Genomic DNA, 20,270 nt, shown 5'->3' on the forward strand with positions numbered 1-20,270 from the left:
TGCGTTGACGCCAGGGCGGGGGAACGCCGGATCCTAAGGGAAAAAGGCATTCCGGAAGAGGTCATCCCTACCATGGTCAGAGCCAGGAAGGAGGTGACCGCACAACATTATCACCGCTTAGGTGAAAATATATGTTCCATAGTGTGAGGCCAGAAAGGCTCCACGGAAGAATTTCAACTAGGTTAATTCCTACATTTCCTGCAAACAGGAGTGTCTATGGGCCTAAAATTGGGGTCCATTAAGGTTCAAAATTTCGGCCTGTCGATTTTCTTCCAGAAAGAAAGTGGCTTCAGTTACTGAAGTCCAGAAGTTTGTTAAGGGAGTACTACAACCCCCTTCGATGTCTCCAGTGACACTGGGCGATCTCAATGTAGTTTTGGGATTCCTAAAATCACATTGTTTTAAACAACTCAAATCTGTGGATTTGTTATATCTCACATGGTAAGTGACCATGTTGTTGGTCCTGGCCTCGGCCAGGTGAGTGTCAGAATTGGCGGCTGTGTCTCACAAAGCCATATCTGATTGTCCATTCGGACAGAGCAAAGCTGCGGACTCGTCCCCAGTTTCTCCTTAAGGTGGTGTCAGCGTTTCACCTGAACCAGCTTATTGTGGTACCTGCGGTTCCTAGGGACTTGGAGGACTCCAAGTTGCTGGATGTTGTCAGGGCCCTGAAAATATAGTTTCCAGGTCGGCTGGAGTCAGGAAATCTGACTTGCTGTTTATCCTGTATGTACCCAACAAGCTGGGTGCTCCTGCTTCTAAGCAGTCGATTGCTCGTTGGATTTGTAGCACAATTCAACTTGCACATTCTGTGGCAGGCATGCCACAGCCTAAATCTGTTAAGGCCCATTCCACAAGGAAGGTGGGCTCATCTTGGGCGGCTGCCCGAGGGGTCTCGGCATTACAACTCTGCCGAGCAGCTACGTGGTCGGGGGAGAACACGTTTGTAAATTTCTACAAATATGATACCCTGGCAAAAGAGGACATGGAATTCTCTCATTCGGTGCTGCAGAGTCATCCGCACTCTCCCGCCCGTTTTGGGAGCTTTGGTATAATCCCCATGGTCCTTTCAGGAACCCCAGCATCCACTAGGACGATAGAGAAAATAAGAATTTACTTACCGATAATTCTATTTCTCGGAGTCCGTAGTGGATGCTGGGCGCCCATCCCAAGTGCGGATTATCTGCAATACTTGTACATAGTTATTGCTAACTAATTCGGTGAGCCATCTTTCAGAGGCTCCTCTGTTATCATACTGTTAACTGGGTTCAGATCACAGGTTGTACAGTGTGATTGGTGTGGCTGGTATGAGTCTTACCAGGGATTCAAAATCCTCCCTTATTGTGTACGCTCGTCCGGGCACAGTACCTAACTGGAGTCTGGAGGGGGGTCATGGGGGGAGGAGCCAGTGCACACCACCTGATCTGGAAAAGCTTTACTTTTTGTGCCCTGTCTCCTGCGGAGCCGCTATACCCCATGGTCCTTTCAGGAACCCCAGCATCCACTACGGACTCCGAGAAATAGAATTATCGGTAAGTAAATTCTTATTTTTTAACTGGCAAAACAGCATATTAGGGGTGCCTGGGCACTGTATATGAAACCCCCGCCAGTATAAAAAATTTAAATTTGAGCGGGACTACAGCGCGCCGGGAAGAGGCGGGGCTTAGCCGCACAGCATACCAGCGCCATTTTCTCTCTTCACAGTGCATGCAGAGACGCTGGCCCGGACCTCCACTCTCCTTACAAGTACTGGGAGCAAAACGGGGTGGGGGGGAGGGGGAGGGGGGGGGAGCACAGTAAATTGGTGCTATATAATACAGCGCAGATATCATATATTATTTTTTTAGTAGTATATGGGCACTGGGGTGTGAGCTGGCATACTCCCTCTGTGTTCTCTCTACAGGCTTCCCTGTGGGTCTGTCCCCTTTGGCCAGTGTGTGTGTGTGTGTGTCGGTACCATGTGTCGACATGTCTGAGGCTGAGTGCTCCTCCCCAGAGGAAGTTACTGGGGGCGCAGAGAAGGATTTGGGAGTGGCTCTGTTGGCACAGCCGTCTGCTGATTGGGTGAATATGTTGAGTACGTTGAATGCAAATGTGGCGTTATTGTCTAAGAGGCTGGATAAATCTGATTCTCAGACACAAACGTGGAGAAAATCCATGGAGGACGCCTTGTCTCAGGTGCAGGCCCCCTCAGGGTCACAGAAATGTTCCTTTACCCAGATAGCAGATACGGATACCGACACGGACTCCGATTCCAGTGTCGACTTTAATGAAACCACTTTACATCCAAAATTGGTAAAGAGTATTCAGTACATGATTGTGGCTATTAAAGATGTCTTACATATCTCTGATACAAGGATTTGTTTATTTAAAGGGGAAAAGCCTGAGGTGAAGTTTCCTCCCTCTCATGAACTGAACGCTCTTTGTGAAAAGGCTTGGGAGTCGCCTGCCAAAATTTGGCAGATTCCCAAGATGATTTTTATGGCATATCCTTTCCCCTCTGACGACAGGGAGAAGTGGGAGTCATCTCCCAATGTGGACAAGGCTCTGTCCCGACTGTCCAAAAAGGTGGCGCTTCCGTCTCCGGACACGGCTGCCCTCAAGGATCCTGCGGATCGCAAGCAGGAAACGACATTGAAGGCCATTTATGTTACTACTGGTGCACTCCTCAGGCCTGCCGTGGCGTCGGCATGGGTGACTAGTGCTATTGCTAAGTGGGCTGATAATTTGACATCTGACATGGATATCCTTGATAAGGATAACATTCTTTTGACTCTTGGTTATATCAGGGACGCTGCAGCTTACCTAAAGGATGCGGCGAGGGATATTGGCCTCTTGGGATCAAGGGCCAATGCCATGGCAGTCTCTGCCAGGAGAGCGCTGTGGATTCATCAATGGAATGCTGATGCCGACTCTAAGAAAGCTATGGAAGATCTCCCTTCTAAAGGTAGTGTCTTGTTTGGTGACGGCCTCGCTGACCTGGTGTCTACCACTACTGCAGGTAAGTCATCTTTTTTTCCTTATGTTCCCGCACAACAGAAAAAGGCACCCCATTATCAGATGCAGTCCTTTCAGCCTAATAAATACAAAAAAGGAAGAGGGTTCGTCCTTCCTCGCTTCAAAAGGTAGAGGAAGGGGAAAAAGGTTGCCTGCTGTGACGGGCGCCCAGGACCAAAAGTCCTCCCCCGCCTCTGCCAAGTCTACCGCATGACGCTGGGGCTCCACTACGGGAGTCCGTACCGGTGGGGGCCCGTCTCCGATTCTTCAGTCAGGTCTGGCTTCAATCGGGCCTAGATCCTGGGGTCTTGGATATAGTGTCCCAAGGGTACAAACTGGAGTTTCAGGAGATGCCCCCCCCCCCTTCCCCCGACCAATTTTTCAAATCAGCCTTGCCAGTTTCTATTCCAGAAAGGGAAGTAGTAAATGCTGCGATACAAAAGCTGTGTCAGCAGAGGGTCATTGTCCCGGTTCCCCCATCCCAACTGGGGGAAGGGTTCTATTCGAGCCTCTTTGTCGTGCCGAAGCCGGACGGCTCGGTCAGACCGATCCTGAACCTAAAATCCCTCAATCTGTACTTGAAAACTTTCAAGTTCAAGATGGAATCTCTTCGAGCTGTAATCTCCAGCCTAGAAGGGGGGGGGGGATTTTATGGCGTCAGTCGTCATAAAAGATGCTTACTTACATGTCCCGATATCCTCCTCATCAGGCCTTCTTGAGATTTGCGGTCCAGGATTGTCATTACCAATTTCAGACGTTGCCGTTTGGGCTTTCCACGGCCCTGAGGGTCTTCACCAAAGTGATGGCGGAAATTATGGTACTCCTACGCAAGCAAGGGGGTCACAATTATCCCGGACTTGGACGATCTCCTGATAAAGGCGAGATCAAAAGAGCAGTTGCTAAGAAATGTGGAACTCTCCCTAACGGTTCTGCAACATCATGGTTGGATTCTAAATTTGCCAAAGTCTCAGTTGATCCCGACAACTCGGCTGCCCTTCTTGGGCATGATCCTAGACACGGAACTACAGAGAGTGTTTCTTCCGGCGGAAAAATCTCTGGAAATTCAGACCATGGTCAAGGAGCTTCTGATACCGGTAAGAGTGTCGATTCATCAGTGCACTCGAGTGCTAGGGAAGATGGTGGCGGCTTACGAAGCCATTCTGTATGGCAGGTTTCATGCCCGGGTGTTTCAGTGGGACCTGCTGGACAAATGGTCCGGGTCTCACCTGCACATGGACCGGAAAATATGTCTATCTTCCAGGACCATAATTTCTCTCCTGTGGTGGCTGCAAAGTTCTCACCTTCTAGAGGAACGCAGGTTCGGAATCCAGGATTGGGTCCTGCTGACCACGGATGCCAGTCTCCCAGGCTGGGGTGCAGTCACACAAGGAAGAAGTTTCCAGGGAAAATGGTCAAGCCAGGAATCTTGTCTCGACATAAATGTTCTGGAGTTAAGAGCCATTTACAGCGGCCTTCTGCAAGCAAAAAACCTTCTTCAAGGTCTACCCGTCCCGATTCAGTCGGACAACATAACAGCGGTGGCGTACGTAAACCGCCAGGGCGGAACAAGGAGCAGAGCGGCGATGGCGGAGGCCACAAGAGTTCTCCGCTGGGCGGAAAAGCACGTGAGCGCTCTGTCAGCAGTCTTCATCCGGGCGTGGACAACTGGGAAGCAGATTTCCTCAGCAGACACAATCTCCATCCAGGAGAGTGGGCCCTTCATCAAGAGGTATTTGCAGAAGTGACAAGGCGTTGGGGAATTCCTCAAAAAGACATGATGGCGTCTCACCTCAACAAGAAGCTTCCATGGTATTGTTCCAGGTCAAGGGACCCCCAAGCCAGTGCAGTGGACGCCCTGGTAACTCTGTGGGTGTTTCAGTCGGTGTATGTGTTCCCTCCACTTCCTCTCATTCCAAAAGTGTTGCGGATCGGAAGGCGAACAATGGTTCCGGCAGTACTCATCGTTCCAGATTGGCCACGGAGGGCCTGGTATCCGGATCTTCAGGAATTGCTCATAGAAGATCCTTGGCCGCTTCCTCTCAGAGAGGACCTGTTACTGCAGGGGCCATGCATATTACAGGACTTACCGCGGCTGCGTTTGACGGCGTGAAGGTTGAACGCCAAATTCTAGCTCGTAAAGGTATTCCCGGGGAAGTCATTCCCACTCTCCTTAAGGCTAGAAAGGAGGTCACGGCGAAGCATTATCACCGTATTTGGAGAAAATATGTGTCGTGGTGTGATGCAAAAGAGGCTCCTGCGGAGGAGTTTCACCTGGGTTGTTTCCTCCATTTTTTGCAGGCAGGCGTGGATGCAGGCTTGAAATTGGGTTCCATAAAAGTGCAGATTTCGGCTTTATCTATTTTCTTTCAAAAAGAATTGGCCGCTCTTCCTGAAGTTCAGACTTTCGTGAAGGGAGTACTGCATATCCATCCTCCGTTTGTGCCACCCGTGGCACCGTGGGATCTTGAAGTGGTGTTACAATTTCTTATGTCTCACTAGTTTGAACCTTTGCGAAAGGTTGAGTTAAAGTTTCTCACTTGGAAAGTGGTCATGCTTTTGGCCTTGGCGTCCGCCAGACGAGTGTCAGAATTGGCGGCTTTGTCTCACAAGAGCCCATATTTGATTTTTCATGTGGATAGAGCAGAATTGAGGACTCCTCAGCAATTTCTGCCGAAGGTGGTTTGTTTGTTTCACATAAACCAACCTATTGTGGTGCCTGTGGCTACGGATGCTGTGGCATTGCCAAAATCTCTTGATGTCGTGAGAGCTTTGAAGATTTATGTCGCCAGAACGGCTTTTGTTAGGAAAACGGAGGCTCTGTTTGTCCTGTATGCTTCCAACAAGATTGGATATCCAAGCAGACTATTGCACGCTGGATTTGTAATACGATTCAGCACGCTCATTCTACGGCTGGGTTGCCGTTGCCGAAGTCAGTGAAGGCCCATTCTACCAGGAAGGTGGGCTCATCTTGGGCGGCTGCCCAAGGGGTCTCGGCACTTCAGCTGTGCCGAGCAGCTACGTGGTCGAGTTAAAACACTTTTGTCAAGTTCTACAAGTTTGATACCCTCGCTGATGTGGACCTCATGTTTGCTCAATCGGTGCTGCAGAGTCGTCCGCACTCTCCCGCCCGGTCTGGAGCTTTGGTATAGACCCCATGGTCCTTTTGGAGTCCCCAGCATCCTATAGGACGTAAGAGAAAATAGGATTTTAATACCTACCGGTAAATCCTTTTCTCCTAGTCCGTAGATTCGTAGAGGATGCTGGGCGCCCACCCCAGTGCGTACTGTTACTTGCAGTTGTATTGTTGGTTGTTGGTTTCGGTTACACGCAGGTTGTGTATCGGTTATGTTCAGCTTGTTGCTGTTTTTCGTTCATACTGTTATCTGGTATTCCTGCTAATCCAGTTGTACGGTGTGTTGGGGTGTGAGCTGGTCTGTATCTCACCCTTAGTTTAACAAACATCCTTTTCCTCGAAATGTCCGTCTCTCCTGGGCACAGTTCCTATATCTGAGGTCTGGAGGAGGGGCATAGAGGGAGGAGCCAGTTCACACCCAGTAAAAGTCTTATAGTGTGCCCATGTCTCCTGTGGATCCCGTCTATACCCCGTGGTCCTTTTGGAGTCCCCAGCATCCTCTACGGACTAGGAGAAAAGGATTTACCGGTAGGTATTAAAATCCTATTTTTCTCTGAGTGCTGAAAGGAAAGAGATCTTTGATACCAGTGTTACCAACTGATAAGCAATATCGTCATTGCTGTTTGGTATGCAAGTTGCAGTGTGGTGTTGTGTACACTGTATATCACAAAATTACACTAGGGGGGGAAATGTAATAGGGTGTGGGAATCAAGAAGTAAGAGATTTTGTGAGGGGTTTTTCAAGTGCCAGCCAGGTTGATTTTGCCATGTAAATAATTGCCACTGTAACAAAAAAAACAGGAAAATTCTCTCAAAATCTCTCACATCCTGATTCTATATATATAAAACAGACAGAGCTTGCTGAATGCGCACAGCAAAATATAGGGACGTGGCTTCATGGGGAAGGGGAGTGGCCACAGAATAGTGTCAATTCACATTACACAGTCGGGTAGAGCCCTTATACACATTACGTCAGGTAGAGCCCCTTAGACACGTTACGTCAAGTAGTACCCATACACACAGCACACCAGATAGAGCCTCTATACAGTATGCCTGGTAGAGCCCCTTAACCCCCTTAGGTTATAGCGTTCGTGTGGGGAGAGACAGACTTACTTACAATTTTTACTGCGGCTGCTCAGTGACTCAGCCATTAATGTCTTCCTCTCCCTCCCACGGCCGCCCAAATGCACCCTGCAGCTCTTCACAGCAAAGCACAGTGCACTGTGGGTGGGCTGGGGCAAACAGAGTAGGGGAAGCCGGGAGGGGCGGAGCTTGACGATGGACTTGGAATTTCAGCTGCTGTACTGCCCGGCTACCTATGTTAGAACTAGCTGGGTGGTGCAGCTACAATAGCTAGTGGCAGACGGACAAAAATAGTGCCGCGACAGTGGGTGTGCTGGTGGTTCTGTGCCCACAGTGAATATGTGCTGTGGGCCAGGCACTGTTGGCACAGCCCTAGTTACGGACATGTTTGATTACATAGGATATGTTCGAAATTGAGTTTGTGGGTGAAGGACACTGGTGAGCAGTGTAAAGCACTCTTGAGCCTCAATTTGTGGAACATGTGCAATTTAGAAGAATACTTATATACTTGGTACTGGTCCATACTAAAATATTACACTCTCTTTCTGACTTTATATTTATGATGTGTTTATGACCAGCACTCCGTAGGAAACAAATGTCCTGTTCCTGGTGCCCTTTGGCATCACTGATAACACTGCAAGAGCAGTGCAATAAAACGGGATGTAATGGCAGAACCCTGGGATGAGTAATGATGCAGTCACCTGTATGGTTAATCTGTGTTTCAGAACATTTCGCTATTTGCTTAGGTATATACAGTAATAATAAATAAAAACACAGACTTTAAGTAATCTTCACCCATGTGCAGCGGGCGGATATAAACATGCTGGATGACCGCATCACTAAGTGCCCATCACCAAGGAAATAGAAAAACAATACCTAAGTACAGGCATCAGCGCTATCAAAGGTCACTAAAGATCACATTGATTATACACTTGATGAGCAGTGTGAAACAAAAAAAAAAATCTGTACATGTGCATTCCTCACAAGGAAGGAATAGCCGCCATAAGATCTTACCTTACCATCTAGTTCAATCAAATAAGCAAATACTTAGGCCCAAATGTATTACGCCTTAAAAAGTGTTACATCAGCTTCCTAACTGCAATGTAACAGGCTGTGTTTGAAAAATGACAGAGGAGCCGGTTGGCTGGTAATTTATCACTCTCTATCAGGCTCCACTTTATCACTTTTTCTGCAGCAGGTTACATTGTTTTCCACAGGGAAACATCAGGGTGTAGAGTGGATCTTGATCCATAGGCTAAAGCTTTAAGCTGTCCCAGGATGCATTGGGGCCGCCTCTATAACCCCGCCTCCAGGCACTGTGAGCTCCGTTTCAGTTGGTTTCTCCAGCAACAGGTCACTTAACAGGTGGGCTGCACTGGGCAGCCCTAAAAAAAGCTTTTCTGACAGAAAATTTCTTCAAAACTGGGCTGTCAGCGCTGTATGTCATGGTGACACTTTAGCGCTGCAGCTCCATCACCTCCCAAGCGGCGCCGCATATTCCCGCGGCCTTTTCCTGGGTACTTGGCAGCGGAGAAGCTCCGGCTTTAGGCACATGGTTGCAGTCGCTCGCGTGGCTGCTACAGGGAGGAGGTAAGAGGGTCCCCCACACGGGACCCGCCATTCAATCGCGTTCCGTCCGCGACTTAGGGAGACATGTCCGAGCAGGGACCCCACTAGACCACCAGGGCAATAGGGCACAGGTCGGGTGTACTAACACCCCATTTAATAAGGCTCATTTAGTACCTGGGATGGAAGTGCAGCATAGGGGAGTTGGTGCTTGACCTGTAGCCTCTCCCCGGCCCAGGGCGACATCTACTGCAGATTTTCCCGCCCTGAGCTGCCTTACACTCTCCCTCACTCCCTGACTGAGACGATGGGCGCCATCTTATAAGCATACTGTAGTTGCGGCTAGTCTCTCGGACTGCAGGGCAAGGTCTCCCTTGTAAAGCCGCCTGTATACAGTGCTGTGACTTTACAAACACTTGAGTATTCTGCATGTCTTTAAACAGACAGTGTTGGTTAAGAAAAAGTGTACCTATTACAGGATATATTGTATGAGTATTCTGATATACTTTATACCTCCGGTCTAGGACCGTGCTGTGTTATATGTGTGTATATGTATGTGTGTGTGTGTATATATATATATATATATATACAGTTGTGCTCATAAGTTTACATACCCTAGCAGAATTTGTGATTTTCTGACCATTTGTCAGAGAATATGAATGATAACTCACAAACTTTTCTTTCACTCATGGTTAGTGGTTGGGTTAAGCCATTTATTGTCAAACAACTGTGTTTACTCTTTTTAAATCATAATGACAACAGAAACTACCCAAATAACCCTGGTCAAAAGTTTACATACCCCAGTTCTTAATACCGTGTATTGCCCCCTTTAACATCAATGACAGCTTGAAGTCTTTTGTGGTAGTTGTGGATGAGGCTCTTTATTTTCTCAGATGGTAAAGCTGCCCATTATTCTTGGCAAAAAGCCTCCAGTTCCTGTAAATTCTTGGGCTGTCTTGCATGAACTGCACGTTTGAGATCTCTCCAGAGTGGCTCAATGATATTGAGGTCAGGAGACTGAGATGGCCACTCCAGAACCTTTTGGCAATAAAGGGACACTTTTTCTTCATATACCTGAACCAGTCTGCATGAGTGCCACCATTTACTCTCTATTTGCATTATCAGCTTATGCCAAAGCTGACCAGGAGGGCACCGCAGCACATTGCAACTTTATATTTGGAGTGCCGGAAAAACTTTTTCACAGTATGTGTGTGTGTGTGTGTGTGTGTGTGTGTATGTATGTATGTATGTATGTATGTATATATATTTTTTTTGAAGAAAAATGTCTTTGAGTGCCGCACCTCTGCTAAGCTTTATCCATTTACTGTGAGGGCACCAAGACTGGCTATATGTATTAGGTGGAGTGCCGGGTTTTATGTGGTTGGTGTGTATGTATATGTATATATGTATATATATATATATATATATATATATAATATAGCATCACAGTATTTACCTATTACGTGTATTCTACTGTGTATTCAGTCACATAATACCGGATTTATTTGCTGATGTTTTTGTAATGTGTCTACAGTCATATACTAACGGATTTATTCGCAGGTATTGTCTGGCTTTATCATACTAACTCACTCTGTTGTTGCATTTGTGTACAATGTCTAACAAGAAGGGCGGTATGTCTGTGGCCGCTCCTGCATCATGCAGAGCACGTGCCACAGATTTATCAGAGGGGGAAGCCGTGTATGATGGTCTGTGTTCTATGTATCATATATCTCCCAATCAGTCCGCAGCTCCTGTTACCAATCAGGAGCCACCCTGGGCTGCATTCACAAACCTACTGGGTACTCTGGTGGAACGCATTACGCCCCTATGGGACTGCCTGTGCCATTACAGCCACAAATTGTCCCTATGGTTAATCCGCCTTGGGCGGAAAATTTGTCTTTCCAGTCGCAGCAATTAAATCATTCCTTTGTAATACAAAAATCTACTCCTGGTCACTCTAGTGTCTCTGGTTCATCTAAGCGGGCTGCTTTCTACTCGCAATCCACAAATCTCGTATATGTTTCATCTGAAGAGGAGGGGGAGCATACTGTCCTGTCAGACACTGAATCAGGTGTTTCTGACGAGGATTCTCCATTACGAATTGAGGTCCCTGCCCTTGTGGTTGCTATTAAGCAAATCCTACAAATCACTGATGATGAGGACTCCATTACTGTGGCTAAGCAAACTGATAAGTTTAAATGGCAGAAGGTGGTTAAAAATCTATTACCCCATTTTGACCATTTGGTGGACATGAGACAGGAGCCCTGGTCTAATCCAGGGAAGAAATTCCCTCTATCTAAACAGGCCTTGGCTCGCAATCCTCTCCCTGCAGAGTTATGTAACAAGTGGGAAAATTCACCACCGGTGGATTCTCATGTTACCCGCCTAGTGGTGTCGTCCACTCCTGTCACTTCACTGAAGGAATCAACAGATAAGCGTGTGGAGGGATGCCTGAAATCTATTTACTCCCTTACAGGTGTTGTACATAGACCCCCTATTGCGGCCTCTTGGGCTGCAAAAGGAATTGAAGCATGGGTTCAAGCATTAGAGGAAGAGCTGCCTCAGGATATCTCTGACAATGCCAGACAATACCTTTCTCACATTACCACCGCCGCCTATTGTATTCAGGAGGCTATCTCTAAGGCGGGTGTGTTGGCAGCCAAAGCGTTGACTACGTCTGTCCTGGCTCGCCGTATTCTATGGTTGAGGTCATGGAAGGTGGACCTAGACTCCAAAAAGACCTTGGAGGTACTCCCCTTTAAGGGGGACATTTTGTTTGGAGAAGACCTAAATAAAATTGTGTCTGAATTGGCAGCTGCTAAGACTGCCTTTCTCCCAAATAGTAATCCTTCTGCACAGAAGGCAAAAGGTACCACTTTTCGTTCCTTTCCGCCTCAAGGGAAAGCAAAAAGTCAGGCATACCCGAGACAATCTCGTGCTACCAAAAAAACTCCCACGATGTCCTCCTCAGTCATCTACAACGGACGGTAAGCTTCCTACAAGCCCACGGGTGGCTCATCAGTTGGAAGAAATACTCGCTGGTTCCAGCTCAGAGCATGGTGCACCTGGGGGCACTCCTGGACACACACAATCAACGACTGTTTCTATCTGCAGAATAAGTCCTGAGACTTCAAGACTGGATAAGATGCTTCCTTTGTCACCCCGGAGTATCGATACATGGTAGAGTACGCTCAATTTCATTCTCGCCCTCTGCAGAGGTTAATTCTTTCCAAGTGGGGCGGCCTACCTGATCGGATCAGATCTCACATGATCCGATGAGGTTTGTCTGTCGGCTGACCTGGTGGCTCCAGGACCAGAAATTGAGCAGGGGCCGTCCCTTCTGGATCCCCGACTGGGTCCCTGTGACAAAGGACGCCAGTCTGAGGGGATGGGATGGGGTGCGGTGTTGGAGCAACACTCTTTTCAGGGTCGGTGGACCAAGGCGTAGTCACTCCTCCCAATAAACATTCTGGAGTTGCGGGCGGTGTTCAATGCATTGACTCTCGCCCTGCCCCTGGTACAGAACAGGTCGGTTCAAGTACGGTCAGACAATGCCACTATGGTGGCATACATAAACCATCAAGGTGGCACTCGAAGCCACATGGCTATGATGGAAGTGTCAAAAATCCTTTGTTGGGCGGAACGCCATCTGCCAGGAATATCGGCAGTGTTCATTCCGGGCATCCTAAACTTAGAAGCGGACTTCCTCAGTCGCTAGGACGTGCACGCCGGAGAGTGGAATCTTCATCCAGAAGTCTTTCAACTTCTAGTGTACAAGTGGGGCCTACCAGACGTAGACCTGATGGCGCCTAAACACAATAACAAGGTTCCGGTCTTCAGATCAAGGACCAGGGATCCTCAAGCAGCGTTCGTGGACGCACTGGCAATTCCATGGAACTTTCGGCTACCCTACGTGTTCCCTCCAGTGTCACTCCTGCCCAGGGTCCTGTGGAAGTTCAACAAGAAGGAGGAATTTCTACTTCTAGTCGCTCCAGCGTGGCCCAGACAGCATTGGTTCTCAGACTTGCAGGGTCTATTGACAGAGCGTACTCTTCTACTTCCTCAGCACCCAGACCTCCTTGTAAAGGGCCCTTGTCTTTATCCGGACCTGGCCCATCCTGGCTTTGACGGCGTTGCTCTTGAGGCATCACTCCTGAGAGCCAACGGATTCTCTGTGGCAGTCATCCAAACTATGTTAAAAGCCCGCAAACTGGCATCTGCTTGGATTTATTACAGCATCTGGAATTCTTACTTCACCTGGTGTGCTGATAAGAATTATGATGCATACAGATTCCGAACTTCCAGAATTCTAGCTTTTCTGCAAAGAGGACTGGACTTAGGCCCTTGTCTGGCCTACCTCAAGGTTCACATATCTGCCTTGTCGGTATGGTTTCATAGAAAAATTGCGTCTATACCTGACGTTCATACATTCACTCAGGGTGTCTTACAGGTTCAGTCTCCATATGTCCCACCTGTGGCTATATGGGATCTGTCTGTTGTCCTGAATGTTCTGCAACAGTCTCCATTTGAACCACTTGAGACAGTGGAACCTTAAATGTCTCACGACCAAGGTCTTGTTTTTACTGGCTATTGCCTCTGCAAGAAGAGTGTCGGACTTAGGCGCATTGTCCTGTCGTCTACCCTTTCTAATATTTCATCGTGACCGGACAGTTCTTAAAACTCGCCCATGTTATTTACCTAAGGTGGTGTCCTCTTTTCACCTTAACCTTGTGGTTCCGGCCTTTGGGCCTAATTCAGATCTGTTCACGCGCTAGCATTTTTCGATCAGGGCACTACTGCGTATGCACTGCAATGCGCAGGCACGCCGTATGGGTACAAAGCGGATCGTCGATGTGCGGTGGATTTAACGAAGAATCTATTCGCACAGCCGATCGTAAGGAGATTGAGAGGAAGAAGGCGTTTGTGGGTGGCAACTGACCATTTTCAGGGAGTGTCTGGAAAAACGCAGGAGTGTGCAAGCGTTTGCAGGGCGGGTGTCTGACGTCAATTCCCGGCCTCGAACAGGCTGAAGTGATCACAGCAGCTGAGTAAGGTCAGACCTACTCAGAAACTGCACAAACTGTTTTTGTACAGGGCGGCTGCACATGCGATCGCATACTTGCACAATTTAAAATACACTCCCGTATAGGTGGCGACTATCTAATCGCAGCGCTGCAAAAAATAGCTAAGGAGCGAACAGATCTGAATTAGGCCCTTTATCTCTTCTGATTTGTCCTCCAAAGAGCGGTCTTTGGATGTGGTACGGGCTCTCCGTATATATGAGGAGAGGACTGCCTCTATCAGGAGGTCAGATTCCCTTTTTGTTTTCATTGGTTTTCACAAACATGGCTGGCCTGCGAATAAGCAAACCGTGACCAGATGGATTAGAATGGTGATTGCACAAGCTTATGCGCAGGCTGGTCTCCCAGCTCCTGCTGCTATTAATGCCCATTCTGCTCGGTCTGTTGGACCTTCCTGGGCTGCCCGCCGTGGCACGTCCGCTGAATAATTGTGCAAGGCGTCTACATGGTTCTCTGTTAACACATTTATTAGGTTCTATGCCTTTGGTTCTTCCTCCTCCCAAGATGCTTCCTTTGGGTTCTCATACCCGCTAAGGCGTGTCCCCTCCCTTGAGGAACTGCTTTAGGACATCCCCAATGTTTCCCTGTGGAAACCAATGTAACCTGCTGCAGAAAAGGAGAGTTATGGTACTTACCATTGTTAACTCTTTTTGCGAGGTACATTGGGTTCCACGGGGCGCCCACCCTGACGCACCTAGCTTCTATGGGTTTGTATGGCATTAGAGATTATGTGACTAACCTCTACCTTCTCTCTTACCTGCTCCTGCATTGGACTGGTTAACGGAACTGAGCTCGCAGTGCCTGGAGGTGAGGTTATAGAGGAGGCCCCAATGCATCCTGGGACATCCTAAAGCTTTAGCCTGTTGGTGCCTCTGGTTCAAGATCCACTCTACACCCTGATGTTTCCCTGTGGAACTCAATGTACCTTGCAGAAAGAGAGTTAACAATGGTAAGTCTACCATAACTCTCCTTTTAAGGTTCAATACATTTGGGCCCTAATTCGCAATTTTAAGGGGTGTCCTATGAGGCGGAAAAAAATTTGGACTAAAAAAAAATCCAAAAACCTTATTTCCGCTGATTTTTTCTTTTGTTCACGGTATCCAATTAAACTGTTTTTTACATCCAATTTTTTTTTCTTTTGTTTTTCTCGCAAAAACACATAAGATCCATGGGAAAAAAGGGGTTCTTATTGTGGCACTTGAAACAAAATACCCAATAAGTGCCAGCATTGGGGCCATTTGTATAGCCCTGGTTGAGGTAATTAGCCGTGGGATGCGTTTGCGGGTAAGATCAGCGCAGCCACATCTGTATGTAGACAGAGAGAGCAGGTATGTGTATTGACCTTCATGGAATAACTTCTGCTTGAATTTCCCACTAGGAAATAATCTTTGGGTTTGAACAAATTTGCATATTTGTATTTCTTAAAATGATTTAGCATGCAGTAAACAAAATGTTGCACTCATTTTAATCATCTGAGGTAACTGACCGCTGAGTGATATATTAAATGGGAAGCTGTTTTTATTTTGAATGCTTACAGACTTGGGGCCTCAAAGAGTTTTATTTGTTGTTTGGATTTGCAAAATCTGACTACTGATCGAAAGGGGACTTGTTCTCTGTATACATGGGTATAGAGTCCTGATGATTATCCTTGTGTGTCTTTACTGTTTTTACTAAGGAATCTGTTAATTGTATATGTATTTTTTAATTTACATAATTCTTGCATTTTTTTTCTCCATAGATTTCATTGTTATTTTAAAATTGACTTATTACATCAAGCCAGTCCTGAAATTAATTTTTGGATTATGATTGTGCTGCACGGTCCTAATTCTTTAGTTTTTGACTGTTTTTTTTTATGCAGACATTTGACTAGTTCTATTTGGCAACAGCACAGGATAAATACATTTATTGTTACTCAGCGCCTATTCTTGTTAATTGTTTTGAAGGTTCATTCGCCAAGCAGTATGTCTGGGGAATTGTTCACAGGAAACAGTGATATTTGAATAATAATTGTCTTGGCCATAAATAGTTGTCCAGTAATAATGATGATGATGATGATGATGATTAATAATAGTGTTGTTGTTGTTGTTATTCTTAGTATTATCTTTTTTTACGTAACTTTTTATTTTATTTGTTAATTTGGTAATTTAAGTTATTATTTTAAAAAAAAAACATAGTTTATGATTTTATTTGAATGGTTTTTTTTCACACAGATGAGTCCATGCAGAAGCTGTTTGAGGGTGGAAAAGGCAGTGTATTTCAGAGGGTTCTGTCCTGGCTTCCTTCTCACAACCACCAGCTACAACTAGCGGGTGCCCTGGCAATTGCCAACTTTGCTAGAAATGGTAATGTGTCTTTGAATTGCTGATGTTAATATTATTTTGACTAAACTTGAAATATTTTAAAGAGCAAGTAAAGCCACTATTTGACGTTATTATATTACAACAGTTGTTTATCATGAAATAAATTGAGTGTTACTCTAAACATGTCCACCATGCTCTTTATCCCTTTTGTGCAGAAAGTTGCATTTTAGGAGGGGATGCCATTAAAATGCCGGCTGTTGGAATACCGGCGTTCAGGAGACTAACACCGGAATCCCGACAGTCGATGAAATACTGTCATACGCAATCCCACTCTCCGCCCAGTACACCCACTCGGTTGGTGGGTCCACGCCACCAACTGAAGGGGAATAGCACATGTGGCGAGCGAAGCGATCCTGGCCTGAAGTGTAGCGAGCTCGCCGATATACTGACAGCCGGCATCCAGTCTGCCGGTAAATCATACCGAACTCGTTAGGAGGCAGCTGTCTCACTGACAGAAAGTGCCTTTGCATAAATGCATTATGTAGATTCGTGGTTTCATGCATGGCCAATCACATCTTTTCCAATTTCATCTTTCTCAGATGCTGCCCTAAAGATTGGTTAGCAGCGTCACTTGGCTTTGTAGAGGAGGTGTACAACTAGAGCAGTACACTACAGCATATCACCGATAACTTTAAACATGTTTTTCTAAAAATCCAATATAGTTGCAAAATGTGTTCTTACAGTAACTAATTCCATATAATTTTTTTCTGCATTAACATTTCACAGGACCTCAAGGAAAAATATATGGCGCTATTCAGACACCTTTGTTTATATAACAGTCCCAGGGGTTCTGAAGCAAGTTCTGAAATGTTTAACTTAAAATAGCTATTTTCCCAAATATTTCACCTGCTCTTGGGCTGTGAGAAAAAGTCTACGTTACATCCTACTGAAAATCACTGCGGCTTAATTTGCGTGGCTCATTGAATAGGAATAAAAAAGTGCAGCCGGCCGCATTACCTTAGATTGTGGGTTAACACGGCTAATTTATTATGCCCCTAAGCAGCAATCCTTTAACTCAAAAAATAAGCAGTATGTTACAATTGCAAGTGGCATTCTTTGCGCTCACAAACAAATGATAGCATTTGATAATAATTGTATGTACTAGCATCTTAGATCGCCGAGTTATATTAACAACCCACTCATATTCTTAAACATTTATTTTATGCTTTTGCGTCTGAGAATCTCAGTTTTGGGGTCTCTAGAGGTTTTTATATATATATATATATATATATATATATATATATATATATATATATACCACTAAGTGTTTGGATGGTAAGGGTTTGGATAGAGATCTTGATCATGCAGCAGCTATGAAGTCGGTACTGTAGATCGATGGCCCTATAAGTGTAGACTTCTGTATTTTACGGTGATAATAGTACAGTTTTCTAGACATTGCATAGCCCCCTAGAATTTATGTATTTTCCATGTACTGCTTTATTCTGATTTCACAAGCTCTATATTTTCTACTACATTTGGCAGATATGTTCTTGTTCCATCTTACACAGTACATAGACTTTTTAAAAATGTTAATACAGAATGTTATTTTATATAATATATATCCTTACAAATTAGTAATGAAAACTATTTGGAATAGAAAACAATCACTGAAGACTACTATTACATGATATCATGCCTGTAAATATTGACTTAGGTCTGTCTAATTTAGATGGAAACTGCATTCATATGGTGGACAATGGGATTGTTCAGAAGCTTATAGACCTTCTAGACAGACATGTGGAAGATGGCAATGTAACTGTGCAGCATGCAGCTCTTAGTGCCCTGAGGAACCTGGCAATCCCTGGTAAGTAGTACGTACAGATAGATAGATACTGTAGATATAGCCAGAGATATATATATATAGATAGAGAGATATATATTCAGCTGCTACAGTGATGGGTGGTTACATGGCGTTTGTGGAATTGGTTGGGAAAACGCAGGTGTGTCATGGCCGGCATCTGACGTCAGCTGGGGTTGAACACATGGCACAGCTGCGACTGCAGCAGTGTATATCCTGCATATGCATAGGTCAACCGGAATTGTTGATGGTACTCTATTTCTGCGTATGCATACGCAAATTTGAAAATGCATCAGTGGGCATATTTTACCTGTCTGGGCAGTTCTTCACATGCTTTTTTTTTAGCAGAAGCAGTACTGAGAAAATCGCAATTTCTATCTCAGTAGCGACCCAACCTGAACAAGGCGCACTTCTATTAATTAGAACAATTTCTAATTAATATGACCATTAGCTGCAGTAGATTACATTAGACAATATGACATTGACAGTTGAAGTTTTTACTTACTGGCAGTGAACTCTGTGATGTTTAATGTAACTCACACAAACAGGTAGCCCTTTAAGATGCTGTATATTTGTCTCAGGAGCTATGTAAGGTAAAAATGATGTAATGACTGCTTGTTACACATTTCTATTTGTCCTAATAATATGACTTCAGGGAGGCACTTAGTCGGAAGATTAAATCAAAGTTATATTGTACTGTACAGAGAGTAACAATCTTCCTCTGCATGAGCAATTTCTGAAGAAGTGGTTTCACATGTAGCGGGAGGTGTGTGCAGTAAAGTAGAAAATGAGTTGTACAACTATAGGTATATTAACCCATAATTCTGACAGATAGAAATACAGTACCAAAACGAACCAGGACCTTCTTCCATCTTTATGCTATATTTTGTGTTACAACATTTTCTTTTCATCCTTCCATAGTTGTAAATAAAGCAAAGATGCTGTCAGCTGGAGTAGCAGAAGAAGTGCTAAAGTTTCTGAAGTCTGAAATGCCTCCAGTGCAGTTTAAACTATTAGGAACGCTACGGATGTTAATAGATGCTCAAGGTAATGGCATGTTGTAGGCAGAAGAAAGTACTATGTCTGTACATGATTCTGGCGTTCCTGATTAATATCTGAGTTCTTGACTTTACTGGGTGCCAGATTTCCGCTGGCACCTCCTAGCCACTTTATGGTGCATGCATGGAAGAAATGTCTGTTCCTAGTTTGAGCTTGTCGGTTGGGAATATTTTTGATGATAATCCTCTATTTTCCATTATTGTCTATCTACACACTAGACTGACCTTTATACACACACACAAACAAATATACTACCGGTCAACTGTTTTACAATGCTCCAATTTTTGCCGGTTTTATTGACCTTTAAGCAATTCAAGTCCAGTTAATAACTTGAAATGGTACAAACGTTAGTAGTAAAGTGCATATGGTAAAAAAAAATGAGGCTAAATTATTTCTTGAAATAAAATGGTTAAGAACTTATTGTACATGTCCTTTGCAGCAATAAAAGTAAAGGAAGCCTTGAAAGTTGATGCAAACAATTCCTATAGGTGTCCCAACTGTTGACTTCTTGATTATAAACTGCTTGTATAAAATCTGTGTTGGAACAGACTGTTAGCATTGTTTGGACACTGTTACATTGCATGAAGTAGTACCTCGGATATCGTCATCATAATGGAGAAAAAAGGCGATTAACAAAGGAAAATAGACCATTATAACCCTTAAAATGTTTAGGTCTTTCCTTTAGAGAAATTGAACAGAAAGCCATGGTGTCAGTTAGTACAGTTTCTTACACCTGTAAAAGGCACATGGAAACTGGAAAAAAAACTTACAGGAAGAGGCCCGGAAGACCCAAATCCACAACAGAATCGAAGACCAAGTTTCTAAATCAGCAGCTTGTGTGATTCATGGCTTACTAGATAACGGCTTCAAGCACAAATTTACAGTGATAAAAGTAAGCTAGTCAAAATTTTAAATGTGAAAAAAAAATTTGAGTTGTAGGTTTGACAGGTCCAGTGACTGTAAGAAAGCCATTGTCAAGATGATAAAATAAGAAAAAAGCTTGCCTGGTCCATGAGAAAACACCAATGGACTACCAAAGACTGGACTGAGATCTTCTGGACCAATTAATCAAAATTTGAAATCTTTAGTTTATGATGCTGGGTTTTTTTTATGCCATAATGTAGTCAAAAGGATCGATCCTCCACATGTGACACCAATTGTCAAACATGATGGAGGAAGCATGATGGTCTGGGG

The 20,270-nt window shown here is 45.1% G+C and overlaps 1 protein-coding gene across 9 annotated transcripts in view; it reads left to right on the plus strand.

The window, feature by feature from the left end:
* The window catches only part of RAP1GDS1 (Rap1 GTPase-GDP dissociation stimulator 1), a 297,477-nt gene that overhangs the window by 254,402 nt on the left and 22,805 nt on the right, over window positions 1-20,270 (plus strand). For all 9 annotated transcript variants that reach the window (XM_063917603.1, XM_063917632.1, XM_063917621.1 and 6 more), the window contains 3 exons: window positions 16,070-16,201; window positions 17,889-18,023; window positions 18,939-19,064. In XM_063917603.1, coding sequence (XP_063773673.1) covers window positions 16,070-16,201; window positions 17,889-18,023; window positions 18,939-19,064 — 393 coding nt within the window. The remainder of the gene's footprint in view (window positions 1-16,069; window positions 16,202-17,888; window positions 18,024-18,938; window positions 19,065-20,270) is intronic.

Source organism: Pseudophryne corroboree, chromosome 1 (assembly GCF_028390025.1).
Source record: "Pseudophryne corroboree isolate aPseCor3 chromosome 1, aPseCor3.hap2, whole genome shotgun sequence".
Lineage (NCBI taxonomy): Eukaryota > Metazoa > Chordata > Amphibia > Anura > Myobatrachidae > Pseudophryne > Pseudophryne corroboree.